We start from the raw sequence: 15604 nt of genomic DNA on the forward strand, positions 1-15604 counted from the left end.
TTTCCCTTATGAGACAAGAACGTTGAACCAATCCATCTAAACAAACGCTGAAAGAAAGGGGCTTCTAAAACGATCGATTGTTTAATTAAAGATGCTGAAGCCTGTCAACCGCCAGAATGATGAACTCAGAAATGTGACTTACAGAGGAGCTGCATGTGTTTTAATGAAGCGCTCTGTAATTGCATTTGCATCCTGACGGACTCGGTCTGACACGTTGAAGTTAAATATGTAACCGACTTTGGATTAACATTTCACACGTTTAATGCACTCTGTCGGGGGAAGAAATCCATAGTCCATCAGCAAAAGAAATTCTCCCAGAGCTAAAAACAGGATATCGACTGGGCAAAATCAAAATTTGAAATGAGAAGGAAAAAAAAGACGTAGGCCTATATAATTTTGAATAGTTAAGATGGCTGCATAAACTCGGTGAAAAAAACAAAACAAAAAAAAAAACAATACAAATCATCAAGACCGACACTCTTTCTTTTGAAAAACTGATGTATTTGATTATTAGAGTAAAGAATTACAGTATCGTAGTTGTTAGTAGGTATTAAACTGTAGAGAAACTGGGCCCTAAAAGATCTTTCAACTTTTCAAGAAAGTGCATGTAACAGTCCATATATATATATTTATATAATATTTATAAAAACACTATCATCATTTGTCCCCTGGCCGAGATGGACTTTGTCTTGAAGTAAGACTATGTACAATTGTTGTGAAGGAATTTGTTGCTCCACGTCTGGGAAAAAAAAGAGTTGCGTCAACACATGATGTGCAGTAGATGCTAGTACCTAGCAGCAGTTTGAAAGCCCAGCAAATCTAAACCTCAAAGATCTCACAAGGCATTTTGTTTTCCCCCTCTCATTCATAAGTGTGTGGACCTCTTCATGTTGTCGTCTAACAACCTTTTATGCTTTGTAGTATCCTATCAGCACAAATAAAGAGTGAGAACTGAATGTAATAAAAAGCAAAATGAAAATACTAAGGTCTAAATAAACCGCTGAGGTGAAACCCTTTTGTACAATTTTTTTTTAACTTCTAAGACAGAGAGAAAAGGACTAACCTATGTCCCTGGATTTATGAAATGTTGATATTTCTCAGAGGAAAGTTTCTACACAGCTTGTAAACCATCTAGCACAGATAAGTGTAAAGTATTTACAGCCTTACGTTGCACTTTTTAAGCTCTAAATCATTACATGAACATCAAGTTTTGTTAACACATACTACAGATAGAAAATAATTTAATGCCATGGTGAAGTCTTCTACCAAGAAAAGCTAAGTATTTCAAAAGCACACTTTAAAACACTCATACAGATTCACTCTGCTGATAAAACAGAAAATAACATAAAAACTAAGTAACTGTTAATATTTCCACTTGGTTTTCGAGCAAGGTTATAATAATCACTAATAAATAAGCTCCAAAAACTATAACGTGTTGTACATTGTACAAAAAAAGCAAGTTCTTTTCAAACTCCTCTTCATAAAGTCTTAATGGCAAGCAAAAGCTGATACAGTTTTTTTCCTTGCTTTTTTCTTTCATGGACGCATATACGGGAACACTTGTGTGTGCCAGTTAAAGAGTGCATGTTTGTTCATGAGCACAACAAAAACGATTCTCTAGTTGGTCACTATCTCCTTGTCCTCCATGAAGCGTGTGAAGCGGAAGTGAGTCCCGTTCTCTGTGTTGGCCATTTTCTCGAGGCCAGCCAGAGCAGGATTGGGCTCAGAGTTATGCAGTTTTTCCATGCTGCCCGTCAAGCCTCCGATCGGAGAACTGCCCCCATTGCCCACACTCCCTGACAGTGGAGGAGGCAGACCTCCATTCTGGATCACAGAGATCTCGTTGGTTTTCATTGCCAGGCCGTTAGAGAAAGCAGCAGCATACTGATTCCAGAAGCTGGTTGGGTCTCCGTTTCCAGCCCTACTGCTTAGGTCCTTTTGGAAGAGTTCAGGAAACTTTACAGGGTTGGTGCCCAGGAAAGCCATGGGACCATCTACTGAAAGCCTGCGACCACGCCGTGCAGGAGCACTGTTCCACATGTGGGTACCCATATGTACCTAGAGAGAGGTAGAGAGAGCGTATGAGAGAAATAGAAAAGGAAGTAGAAGAACAAGGATTAAAGAAAGTTTGGAAACATTCAAATGAATAACACGCGAGATGATGCAATGGAAAAAGAGGAGTAGTGCTATAATAATTAGTATTAAAATAGGCCCACTGGAAGCAGCATTTGTCTAATTATTTAAACACGGTTAAAATGTTGTAACATTCACTCAGTGAGAATGGTGGTCTGCATATGAAAGAAAGGGCCTGTGGTAGACATGTGTTCTGAGAAAATTGCACTGTCCACTCTCATTGTGCTGGACAGTATTGTATCTGACAGTTGCCCCCAGTTCACCCTTGAAGCATGCAATACATTCAGGGGGAAAAAGTACCTTGTTTAATTGTTGCAACCCTTAGTGTAGCATTGAACACATGAGGTGCAATTTTAAACAAGCTACTTTTACAATTTACATATAGCTCTAAAATGATCCACCCCCCACTTATATGAAATTCTTTTCAAATGGGTTTTGTTTAATGAATTGCTAATTCATAATTAGATTTTTTTAAGAGTATAAAAAAATATTTTATGTGGTAAAATCTGAATATTAATACAGAATATAAATTGTTTATTCATTATTGAAATTAAATTACTAAAATAAATTATTTAGTCAGAGGGATTTTTTTTTTGCTTGATAGTTACATTCCTTCCAGAAATGTAGCCTATAGTTAGTAAGGTTTCATTAGTGAAATCACATATCCATATAAAACTAGCAGGATTCTGTTTATCTGTGTACTAGTTTTTTATTTTATTTTTTTGCGATCAAAGAGAAAACTATGTTTTTCACGAGATAAACTCTGGAAAAATATTTTGCGTGCCACTGCTAAGGGTGGTCGCTGCTGGTAACTGTGCTTAAAGCCTGTTAAATGAAGCATTCCTGGCTATGTTCCACCAATTTTAAGCTCAGGTTTTAGACCAATATTCATATTTATGGGATGACTCAACATTTCCGCATCCCCTTTATTATTTCAGTATACCTATATACATGTATATACACACACCTTTGTTTTTTGTGCAATGTTGTTTATACTTCTGCTTTTCCCCCTTTATAATTCACAATGCATTCTAATTATTTTCCCTCATCAATACTGGTGTATACGGTCAATACCCATTGTGGCTGGCATTTGACAAAAATAAATAGCGAAATAACATCAGGAAAATGGTCAAATAATGTAATGTATTTCATAAAATCTGGGATTTTTTTGTATATATATCAGCAATTACCTTGAGATTTCCTTTGGTGGTAAATGCTCGTCCACAAATAGTACAAGCAAAGGGCTTCTCTCCTGTATGGGTTCTCTCATGGATTTGTAGGGCACTGGAGGAGGAAAATGTCTTCCCACAAGTGGTACAGTAGTGCTGCTTAGGCGTCCTCCGTGGTGGGGCAGTCGAAAGTACCGGAGAGGTGGAAGCTGATGAGGTCACTAGTGCCGAGGGCAAGTCTTTTACTTCAGGTTGAAGACTGTGCAGAAAGCCGTTGACCTCAGTCTTCATCATGGAGGTCAAGGGTCCAACAGACAGAAGAGATGGAGTTGGGCTGGAGGCAAGACTGGTGTTGGGCTCGAAGAGCTGGGAGGGCAAATCTCGCATTTGATGCGTCAACATATGTTGCTTCAAGTTCCCCTTGGTGGAAAAGCCCCGGTTGCATACTGTGCAAATGAATGGTCTCTCTTTGGTATGGCTACGGTAATGGATGTCCAAGGCACTCTGGCAGGCAAATGTCTTGCCACAGATGTCACATGCTGTATTCTTCATGGTGCCTCGCTCACGGAAGGGGAAAAGCATGCTAAGAGGATCTTTTGATGAGTTAATTGAAGAAAGATCCAGAGCTCCAGGACTTGAAGAATGAGACTGCATGAGACCCGCACTAATGTGCTCCAATGACAATGCCCTCTGATGCCGATCCTCCAGACTAGGAGACTTTTGCTGTTGAATAGTACCATTAAAGGGTGATGGAGCTTGCATGGAAGAGGTAGATTCAGAGACAGCTGGACTTCCGGCACTTTGGCTTTCGAAGTCGCCTCCAAGTGAAGAAGAGTCATTTGTGAGTCTGTCTCCTTCCATTAATCCGTTCTCTAATGATTTCCCTTGGTCATACTGCACTTCCTCTAGAGCTCCCTGGTTGGCACACCTCTGGCTCTCCATACCTAAAGACTCATGCGGAGTAGGGGATGAACAGAGGCTGTCTTGAGATGCATCAGCTGACTTTGGTGTGTCTGGAATGCTGCTGTCTGGTCCATCCTCAATTCCTTCCATGTTATCATCAGAAAAGTTGTCAAGATCATCAAAGTTTCTCTCATCAAATGAGCCAGCATCGGACCCCATAGATTCTGGATAGTTGTCAGGAAGAGGGGTGTTCGGAATCTGGCCACCCATGTGCATGCGAATATGCTGCTGCAGTACCACAGCATTTGTGAACTTCTTCTGACAAATAGGGCAAGAATGCTGGACCCTCAGTGGCGGCATAGCTCGATGGACACTGTAATGAGTCTTGAGGTTGCCTTTGGTGGTGAAGGCACGACCACACACTTTACATTTGAAAGGCCTCTCCCCTGTGTGTGTGCGGTAGTGCATTTTCAGTGCACTCTGGCAACTAAGAATACGGTGGCAGATAACACACTCATTGGGGTCTGTCACCTTCCTGTCAATGTTCTCAACAAGTTGCTGGAGCTTAGATGTTTCTGAGCCTTGGAGAGGATCAAGGAGACCCCCGAATGGAAACTTAGCTTTGAACTGTTCTGACATCAGGGGCATGAGTGGGTTAGTGGCCATTGGAGGGCTGTTGGAGGTGGTGTACTCAATGGGACCCTCCACGGCAGAGCTCATGCTTGTCATTAAACTGGATGACTGATTGTTTTCTTCAGCTTTTCCATTTGAGGTAGGCAGGGTTATGCTCTCACCTTCTTCCAACACACTATCCGTGTTCTTCATAGGTGTATCAGCAGGACCTGAGTCGCTTTTAGCAGAATGAGAAGGGCTGCTTATAGACACTGAGTTATTCTCTTCTTTCTTGATGAATGGAGGCAGGCTTGGTATAGTTGGTGGAAGTAACATGCCAACAGAAGATGTTAGAGTAGACAGAACAGGTTTACTATCGAGCCAGCTAGTCACTGGCTTCTCAGGAGGCATAGACATACCATAGGGAATGCCAGTACTTGTTGGAATATTGTCTAGATGCTCTGGGACAGGGTATGGGTTCATCTGAATATGTGGATACTTCTCTTTATGACGCTGAAAATGAACCTTCAAGTTACCACGGGTGGAAAAGCGGTTGCCACATATGTTGCACTTGTATGGCCTTTCACCTGTATGAGAACGTAAGTGAATCTGCAGCGCACTGTCACTACCAAACACCTTGCCACAAAACCTGCACTTATGCTTGAAAAACGTATCCTCAGAGCTACTCTTCGGTTCAAAAGATGAGACATTAGGTGGCTTGCCTTTTCTTTGCTGAGCCAGTGCAGCCAGCGAGTTGAGATCCTCAACTGTAGTACCAACACTGGGTAGTGCACTGGAAAATATTGGGTTGCCTGGTGGGGGCTGAGGTAGAAGGGTATTAGCCACAGGATTCAAAAGGCTTCCCATTGCAAAGGCTGGTGTGGACGACTTTGCAAGTGATGGGTTTCCTAACTGAGGATGCAAGCTTCCTGCATTGCCTGGCCTCTTGTCTGAAGGTTGGGCATTAACTGTAGCTGGCCCTGGTGCGCCAAGGCTTTGAGATGACTCTCCCACACTGGAATTGTTCTGAGGTAGCTGCGCAACATTAGCCATCTGTTTCAAACTGCTAATGCTTGCAGACTGGCTAGCTATGCTCTGTGCCAACCCTGCAGCAGCTGCCAACTGTTGAGACAAATGGGAACTAAGAGTGGTTAGCGGGCTAGTACCTGAACCTAAAGTCACAGGGGAAGAACTAGGTGGTGCTTGGAGCTCAGGTGACTGTGATGCTAGCAGAAGAATCTGGTGACGAATCTGCTCGATGAGCTGTAGCTGATGGATCTGCTGCTGCTGCAGGGCCAAGAGCTGTTCCATGAGGGCTGGCACAGCCACCCTTTGCCCTCCCGCTGCTCTGGTCTCTTGAGAGAACTGGGCCACAGCCACTTTGGTGCTCTGTAGGTTTTCAATAATGACGTTGCTGTTGATCATGGAAAAATTGCCCAACTCAGTCAAGTTACCCAGCTGAGGTAGTGAGGCAGAGATGACAGAGTTTCCCATACTGGGCCCAGAGCTGCCCAGAGCTCCATGGCTGCTTCCCACACCACTGAGTGGACTGCCACCTGCCATACATCCACTTCCATCATTATGGGGTGCAGAGACTCCTGACATCTCTGTGTCCATGGCCTCCTCTTTGTCAAGTATGTTCTGCTCCAAAAGGTCGGTCAACTCTGCTTGATCTGTGTTATTAGTTGTATCATTCATCTGCTCATCAGGATTATGAGGAGAAGATCCTGGGGAGAAGGTTCCGGAAGGAGACACTGGATTTTCATTCACAATTAGAACTAATTGATTCTTAGTGCAATTCTTCTGGTGTTTTTCAAGGTCCGATAGTTCAAAGAACTCTGCGCAACATCTGCTGCAGACATGGGCACCCGAGTCTTTACAGGGGGAGACGTCCGGGTTGGTCTCTGTGTCCCCTGCAGAGGAAAATAAGAGGGGGGAACAGGGGGATTAGCGATTAGAGATGTTTTGTATCTGAAGAAGCAGCTTTATCTGTTCAAATTCTTTTGTTGTTAATCTTTCGTTAATCAGTTTAATGCTTATCCCCCTCATACGTTCAAAAAACAATCATCAAAAAAAGAAACAAATACCAAATAACACAAAGAAAAGGCCTTCACACTATGTAGAGCTATGATGAAATAGGATAAGAAAAGAGACAAAATCAATAGCACTTTTACAATATTGCTTAAAAGTGATCTTTGAAGATGTGTATCAAAGTCCCATCAATTCAACCACCTTAGGTAATCATTTTCTTCAGATAATCCATCAAAACATAAAAATACTATGAACTGAGAACAATGGGCCCTAATGAAATTTCATAGAGGGTCATTGATTTCCAATATTTCATACTCCTCAATGTCTACATGTCCACTAGGCACAAATCAACCATTTGAAGGACTTATTAGACTTTCAATTTGCTGTCAACTTCGCTCATTTTCAACCAACTGCAGGCATCTTGGACAGGTTATCCCTGTCACTAAACTAATTTGTATCCAGTCAGCCTGCAATCAGGATCTGACAGGAACAAGTAAGCCTTTGGCATTCAGATTGCTATGCACTCTGCAGAAGCTCAAACTCATTCATACCAGGCTTAGCATGAATGGAATAATTTCACGATCATCTTAATACAGCGCACTTTTTTAAAATGATTTGGAATACTAAATTATTACTAAATCAATAGGAACATTTCTAACTATTTTAGGTGATTACGCAGCATTTTCAATGCAAGAACAAATATAAAAAAACAAAACAATTACTGAACGTTTGACTAAGCAAGACACTCTTTGCTTGTTCAAACAAAGTTTAAGTGTACAGTAATAATATCACGTGCCAGACACATGATCATTTTCATTGAAATTACACAGTGGAACAGGTTTTGAAACTTTTTCTAGAAAATGAACCATACGCATTTCAAATAGAAAGTGAGAAAAACTGTTCTGTTCCCTCCCTCCCTTCTTCTAGGACTGTGGCCTTTCTCCAGTTTCCTCATTCTTTCTCACCCCACCTCCTCGCTTTTTGTCCCTCAAAAATCATGCTGTTTAACATACAAGTTGATTTACAAATTGTGAGGCAAACTCATTGTGGGGCTTTGCTCTCAACATTTTCATCAGCGTGGAGATTCATTTGCAAATGAAACCCCTGCAAGAAGTGTGTCCCAGCCCTGTGGAGAGACAGGATGGCTCCCCATTGTTCCCCAGCATGGGAGTGTCAGAGCAGGGGAGAGGGGCGAGGGCCCAGCCTGCTCATCACGGCTGGCTCTAAAGCAGATCCTGTTTAATTCAGGGATTATCTTCCCCCTGTGTCTCTCTGAGCTGGAACATCAGATAACGTTAAAGTTGCCATGACAGTAAAGCCGTGTCTCACACAAACGATGTGTTGCACAGACAGGAAAAAGTCAACTTTTTTGATAAATAAGTTTTAATATTAAAAGTCCTTTGAGGTGAGGCCAATGAAAGGGAAAATGTGAATATAGTTTTGGGGTAGATGAAAAGATTACTAGAGAAGAAATTAATTTTCAAATATATATATATATATATATATATATATATATATATATATATATATATATATATATATATATATATATATATATATATATATATATATATATATATATATATATATATAAAATCAACCATTGAAAACAGCAAAAGATGTTATTACGGATAATATTATGATGATAATAATAATAATAACAATAATGAACACTAACAGTCGCTTGTTTATTTACAGTCAAATATAATGATAAGTCACCCCAAAAATTGAACAACTTAAATTTATTCACTGCAACCTGTTGAAGACCTTTGTTTTCGGTTAGAAAAATTTCAGTCCCTTTAACTCACCAAAAAAACACTAACAAACTTTTTTCTCTCTCCCTCAGTGAATATGTACTAAAAGATGAGCAATAGCACAAGTCAATTTGAATTGCTATGGACATAAGTTGATACTATATCCTTAAAAAAATGCATATTCAAAAGTTACACCATGTGGACTTTTTGAATGTAATTTTTTTTAGAAATATGAATTTTTTTATTACATATTTTTTGAGATTTAAAAAAAATGCCTTGTTTTCTTACAATATATTTGCTATAATGTCGACATTTGAACTAATAATTGCCAAACAACGATTTGATGATCATGATATGACAGATATGAATGATTATGAATGATGAAATAAATTCAAATCAGATACATTTTGACACTGGTACAAAAAAAGTGGACACATCTGCATGGCCAAAAATAAATAAAGTAAATTAGCATTAGAATAAATGAATAAATAAATTTGCATTTTAATAATTATTTTCCATCTGAAAAACAAGACAGGCCAACAGAAATACATATTTAAATAAATTTTTCAAAGCTTTAGAAAAGCATACATTTTTGGGAACTTATTTATACTCAAATGATGATGCGTAATGGGCAGCTTACAAAGCCAGATGTGTGTCTATAGCCAGTCTATAGTACATGGAAAGCAAGAAATGACGCTAGTTTTTGAAAGCTGTGTACGGCTGTGTAGATTAGTGAGACAGAGCTAGTTTGATGAGAACAGTTCTTTACAGCGTGATGGCGTTGGGTCATCATCAGCATGCTACAGAGCAAGCTCAAAGATCGCATCCCAAGCAAATCAAGACAGAGAAAGGAGAGAAAATTGGCGATGTGGTAAGTATATAAAAAATAGTAACTAGAAAAAAGAGAGGATAAACATACATGAAAATAATTTGTAATGTCTACGTTACTTTTCTCAGCTGCAGACGCCTTGCTAGTTGTGACTTCGAAGAGTGAGTTACCGTTCACTCAAAACCTCCTTCTGTGTCCTTTACTCTCTTCCACCCGCCCTCAACTTTCCTGCTTTCCCTTTGCGTCCCTCCCTCACTTTCTCTCTCAAGCCATAGAAAACTTCCTACTGAACACTAGATGGTGTGCCTGGGAAAGGCTTCTCTACTGGTCACCGAGCCCTCATCCTCAATTCTTTTGACATGCTATGAAAAGGATGGGTGTGAGAGGGGACTAGCAAAAAAAAAAAAAAAAAAATTATATATATATAAAAAAAAAAAAAAAACACTTCCAAAACATCGCCTATAAACACTGGCAAAATGACAAGATACGAAATCCCTGTTGTTTGCAATGCTTGTGTGTGTATTTTGGAGGGGGGACCTCCCTTACAATCTCTCTGGGTGGGTGTGTGGCAAATTTGCTGAGGTGAAAGGGGAAAGCAGCCATATTGATCTCAAGCCACATTACCCCCCCCCCCCCCCCCCCCCCCCAACCCCACACACACCACCCCAGAAAAAGTAAGAGCCCCTGTTTGGCTGGCTATAGCACAGCATGTTGGAGGTCAGAGACATGGTACACATGAACACACCGTGACCTGATCTCTTCTCGCCTCCCCACCGAGGGAGCCTGGCAAAGGTTAAAAAAGCTCTACATCCCACCCTCAGTGACAGGCCAACAAGGACAGACTCCTCACCTCAGGCTCAGTCTAGCCGTAATACTGCTTTCTAATATCCCACGCAGGCCGCGAAGCATATATGGAGACTTTAAGTATTTCAAGGGAAGTTTATATGTACTTATTAAGGCCTGGTTTACACTGTATGTTAAGGAAAAAAGTTATCAAGAAATACTTAGGTCAAAAAGACATGCACACTAACATACAGGTTATACATTTGTGTTTTGCTTTCTGTATTTGTCAGAATACTTGGGTCAGCTGACAGGGGTTGACAAATCCTACCATTCACTTCGTTATTAAATTTAAATGGGAAAATCCAGCAATGGTATGGTTTTGAAAATCTGTTTTCTTTTCCGTGTCTTAAATTCTAGCAGTAATCACATAAACTTCACTTATGAATGCCCTTCACACGTAAGACGCTAACCAACTGCTTATGTAAATCTGGGCCTGTTCTTGTATTAATTTTTAATAACACTGAGCTGATTTCTGTACATTTACGTTCTCTACAAATTAGTTTGTAGAGAACATAGTTTATAGATATAGCTATGATAAAATAAGGCTAATATTAGGCTAATATTAAATTTAGGCTAAAATTAGACATCTCAACACATCTAGACCGCGAAAATCATACTTAAATTTTTTTAGAATCTTATTATTTAACAATTAGCTATCATTGATATGCAGTCTATGAATTTGTTTTTCATATAAGCAAACATCATTATATTGTAGATTTAAGGAACCCCTTTTAAACTAAAGTTTTGACATCAAAAGCAACTGGTGTCTATAGCGACCCATGAACTGTAACGAAAAGCAGTAAAATTGTTTTATTTAGAACACTAAAAATCAAATTAATTTAATGTGAAGAGATAAAGCGTAAAATAATGTTGATCTCTACTGCATTATATAACTAATACTCGCGGTGTGCCAATGATTAATGTCTTTTTATGGATCTGCCGTAGAAACTACATTAAAAGAACGATGTGCTATATATCTAGCCTACTAGCTTTAACATTAACATTAACGGTATAAGTAGGCTAGGTACCTTCTGTTAATTCTTCACATGTTGCACGACGGAATATTGAAAATGATTTCAATTGAGAGATGAATAAAAAATGTAATTGAAGAAAATTAGTTGGATCTAGTTTAGATATGAAACAAAATCCTCAAAGGTCCCATTATCAGAAACATGATAGCCTAGAAAACGCTGAGTTAAGCAAGAGATAGGAAAGTTCCCCCGAAACATTGCGTTTTAAAACGGTTCAAATAAGACATTTACTGGTCAAAATGTCCAGTGTGCCCTTTATATTCATTATAGCTCGATGGGACGTGAGACGAACTTTGATACATGCAGTTTAGAAGAAGGCTAGCCTAGTAAAACAGGTATAGATTTAAAATGTTTAGTTAATGACTGTTGCAAAACCTTTAGTCACTATCTGCATGACTGTTCCAAAACTGAAAACTATGAAATTATAAAAAGACTACATTAGTATGAGAGCATATTATAAAATAAAATAATTCTCATAATATCGTTATTTTACATGCCAAAGAAAATAATACATTTATAATAAATTGCACTCTCATTTAGTTCGAAAAAAACGTTTAATATACGTGTAGTAGCCTAAAAGCGTGTTTTAAAAGTTGACAACGCACTGTATGAAAGATGAGCTTGGTCACAGTGTGGGACAGTGTGTGTCGGAAACTACATGGCACAGCCTGCTAGCAAGTCAGCTCTTGATCTCAAAACTCATGTTGAAACCCATTTAAAAGCAAACGAACGAGATAACCTATTGATGGAAGTTTTGCGATAAGCGTTTATTGTTTAAGAAGCTACATCAAAAATTAATACGACGCAAAAAATGGCTAAATTATATAAGTATGAAGTCATAATGGAAAAGCTCGATTACATGAGATTGTGTGTTGTTCGATCGCCCGTGACTACAAGCCATTAAAGTTTAATTTTGCTTAATTATTACCTCTTATGGTTTCACAAAAGTTGGAGATACTGGGGGGAAATATTTTTTCACAAAAAAGTTTCGCTGATTTAGCCTCCACTTCTGAGAACTGTCGCATGTCATAATTTTCGATAACGGAGATAACAAGGAACAAAACGCTGCTGATGTGCAATATAATATCCTACAGAAGTGGGGAAGAGGGGGAAAAGCTGAGAGCATGCGAATCCCCACTTGTGTGGGCAACTTCAACAGTGCAGAACAAAACAAATTCGATGAGTTTTAATTTTTTGGAAAACCTTTCATAAATGAAATAATATAACTTCACCTACATTATAGGCCACTTTCTTTCATAAGCCAACGTAATAAAACAAAAACTAAACTAAAACAAATAATAATAATAATAATGGCACAACGGGATTCTAACTTAAAAGAATCGTACAGAACGTATTTTTGTTTTAGGATAAAGTGATAGTTTCTGAAGATCGCACGAGGAGTCTAAAAGTTTTCAACTGTAGGCTAAGTTACTTAAATAATAGAGCTCTTACAGCGAGTCCCTTCAGCAGCACAAATAGATATAGGGAGATTACAATTACCAATTCATTGCCTGGTATTAAAAAACAAGGACAAGTCTCTCTAAATACGTAAAAAGCAACAATAACAAAAAATAAAGTTAGAAATCCATTTTTGGTCAAAAGTGCAGAGTGAGTTTATGTGTGTAATAAGGGCTTGAACTCACCATTGTGCTCGGTTAGGACCAGCTGCGAGTCGGACTGGAAATGCTGCGGCTTCGCTTGTTTCCTCCGCGACATGCTGGCTCACGCATCAGCCACGAAAGAATAAAAAATTACTATCAAATCTGCTCAAAATTACGGAAATCGAGCCCATCCACCGCGCATGTGTCCTGTTATGATTATCAATAATGCCTCGCGATTAATCATGGAGGGGAGGGGGGTGGGGGGTCCTCTGAAAGGCGATTGGCACCTTGCCAGCCCCCTATTCAAATGAAGTCTCTTTAATCAATTAGCCGCTGATTTGCTGGGGACTCTTGTCTCTCTTGCTGCTCCCACCCAATGAGTTGATCCGTGTGGAAGAAAGGCTGGATTTTCCAACTCCCTTTAGATACAGTTTAACCCTTCTTAGCAACCATCTGGTGGCTACGTTGGAGCTTAACTTAGCCACTACAGGAATGTCAATTTCTCTTTCGCAAAGACCAACCGTATCTTTTGATCTTTCAGGGCATCAAACTGGTGCTCAAAAGTTGCAATTCACCCAAAAGTGTCCGGATAGCCAAACTGTCTGCCAAAGATCTTCCCAAGCCTCTCCCGTAGCTTGACGTTGCGGAGCGTATCGCGTATCCTCGTTTGTGACTGGCATTAAAGTTGTTGTAATTCAGCTCCTGGATGATTGCAAGCGCACCGTTTCTAAGCAAGTCGGTCTTTCCTCAAGGCAACGATGTTAAAAGTAGGTCGGTGAACTGAGTTTCGTGCGTAATGGCAACTATCGGCGTCTCGAAAGTCCAAAGAATGTATCAGATGTCCCAAATCAGATTCATCTGATTATTGCCGAACGGGATCAGTAACACGTTTTCATCACACGCCGCATTCAGCGAACAAACAAACTTTAAGGGCCCATGCAGAACGGTGAGAAATCTTCAGCCCCACCCCTCTGTTATTCTATTGGTCACTGCTCTGTTCTATCATAACTCGCGCTCTCTGTCCCTCTCAGTCTCGCGCCCTCCTCTCCTCTCCTTCCCACTCTCACTCTCTCACCGCGCGACTGAGAGACAGAGGAAGCGCTCGTGCTTCGCAGCAAACCTCTTCTGCTGTGCGAATGCATCCCATCTAGATTAGCCTGTTTGAAAATCATTTCGCAAAACAAATTTAGCATATTATCTTTCGAGGTCGCAGAGAAGAAAGCCATAGCCTAATCTAATGCATCTTTAGTGATAAAACGCTAGAGTAAAGTCGCGCTAAGGTGAAAAAGTCTGGAAACCCTCAAGAAAGTGTTTGGAAACGACAAGTATATTTGAAATCGATTTAACAAGGATAAAAAAAAAACAACAACTACGTCTCTGCTTAAACAGTTTGCTCTTTTCACGAGGAAATGTGCTCGTATTGGCATAGCCTAGGCTACTAATTTTTTTAAATATATAGGATATATATTTTCAAAAATCAAAAGTTTGGATTAAAAATGAAAAAGAACCAATGAAATAAGAGGAAACAATATGAGCAATTTAATAATTTGCTTTAACGTTTTATTATCGGCCGAATCATTTCCATATCTTTCTTTTTTAAAAAGTAAGAATTACATATTTAAAATGTTCAGTAGCCAACACTTGCAAAAAACAAATACGTTTTAGCTATAGCCTACGTGAGAACAAAGACTTTTGAATCACTCCAAACGCAACAAGCTCTCTGATATTATTCAAAATCTTGTGTAAAGTGCTCCATTATACTATTATATTTTAATACTTATAATTTTAGGCTATGTTTATAAATAGGCAGTGTTTTAAAGAAGATTCCCTCCGGGTTGCACTGCAGCGACCTGCAAAGCTGAAGATTTATGCCCTGGAAAAGACAAACGAAGCCATCAGTCTAGCTGATTTTGAGAAATGAAGATAATAACGTTACTATAGGTGATGTCTCGGATGCCATTATTTCTCACTGAATATTTAACGAACTGCTGCCGGCGAGATGGATCAGGTCCTATAGCGTCAGCTATCTATACTTTAAGACGACTGTTATTTACTTATTAATGAAAGAACAGAGGGAAAGAAGAGAGGAGTAAACGGACGACATGTGCTTTTGGTTGAGAAAAACAAAATCATATACGGAGTAGAAATCAATATATTACCTACTCTTCAGATCATGTCTTTGCTTGAACGATATTTAGATTATTTTATTGCTTTATTACACTGGCCTATAACGCATTCCCACCTGTCCATATTAATTGCATAAATATATTTCCATGACATGACTAATATTTCTTTCTTTCTTTCTTTCTTTCTTTCTTTCTTTCTTTCTTTCTTTCTTTCTTTCATCACAAAGTTATAGAATACATTGTAGGGCTATTAAAGAAAAGTCTAGACAAGGCAACAACACCTGAAAATCATATCGTGCCATAAATGCAGGAATACGGACTGTGAGGAGGAGGCAATATTGTGATGTCTCCGGTGAGAGGATCGATGCTCGGTTAATTGATGTGAGTGTTGGTGTGGGGCTGTAAACACGCTGATTTGCAGCTCAGCCGAGCGCGAGACGCAATAAATGAGATTCCCCGCGCGCGCTCGGACAATCACCGCGTGAATGACACTAACGGCGAGAAATTTGGGCTGTGACTCGAGAGAAGTCAGGGGTGCACCACAAGAATGGGGGTAGGGGTTAAGTGAAAGC

General features: G+C 39.6%; 1 protein-coding gene across 2 annotated transcripts; it reads right to left on the reverse strand.

The window, feature by feature from the left end:
* Positions 1-488: 488 nt before the first annotated feature.
* On the reverse strand, positions 489-13841 carry sall1a (spalt-like transcription factor 1a). 2 transcript variants are annotated; one of them, XM_079837663.1, is made up of 3 exons: positions 12949-13841; positions 3324-6730; positions 489-2058 (listed from the first exon to the last, which is right to left on the reverse strand). In XM_079837663.1, exons 1-3 carry the CDS (start codon positions 13019-13021, stop codon positions 1618-1620), a joined length of 3921 nt encoding a protein of 1306 aa, XP_079693789.1. In that variant the 5' UTR covers positions 13022-13841; the 3' UTR covers positions 489-1617. The 2 variants fall into 2 exon arrangements, with proteins under 2 accessions (XP_079693789.1, XP_079693790.1); XM_079837664.1 differs by lacking the exon at positions 12949-13841 and adding an exon at positions 9551-9661.
* Positions 13842-15604: the final 1763 nt, after the last annotated feature.

This window comes from Gobio gobio, assembly GCF_949357685.1.
Source record: "Gobio gobio genome assembly, chromosome: 2".
Lineage (NCBI taxonomy): Eukaryota > Metazoa > Chordata > Actinopteri > Cypriniformes > Gobionidae > Gobio > Gobio gobio.

Coding starts and splice junctions, on each gene's coding strand:
- sall1a (XM_079837663.1), bottom strand. CDS start 13,021: ATGTCGCGGAGGAAACAAGCGAAGCCGCAGCATTTCCAGTCCGACTCG. Junction 6,731..12,948: donor GGTCCTAACCGAGCACAATG/GTGAGTTCAAGC, acceptor TTTCCTCTGCAG/GGGACACAGAGACCAACCCG. Junction 2,059..3,323: donor CCACCAAAGGAAATCTCAAG/GTAATTGCTGAT, acceptor ACCTCTCTCTAG/GTACATATGGGTACCCACAT.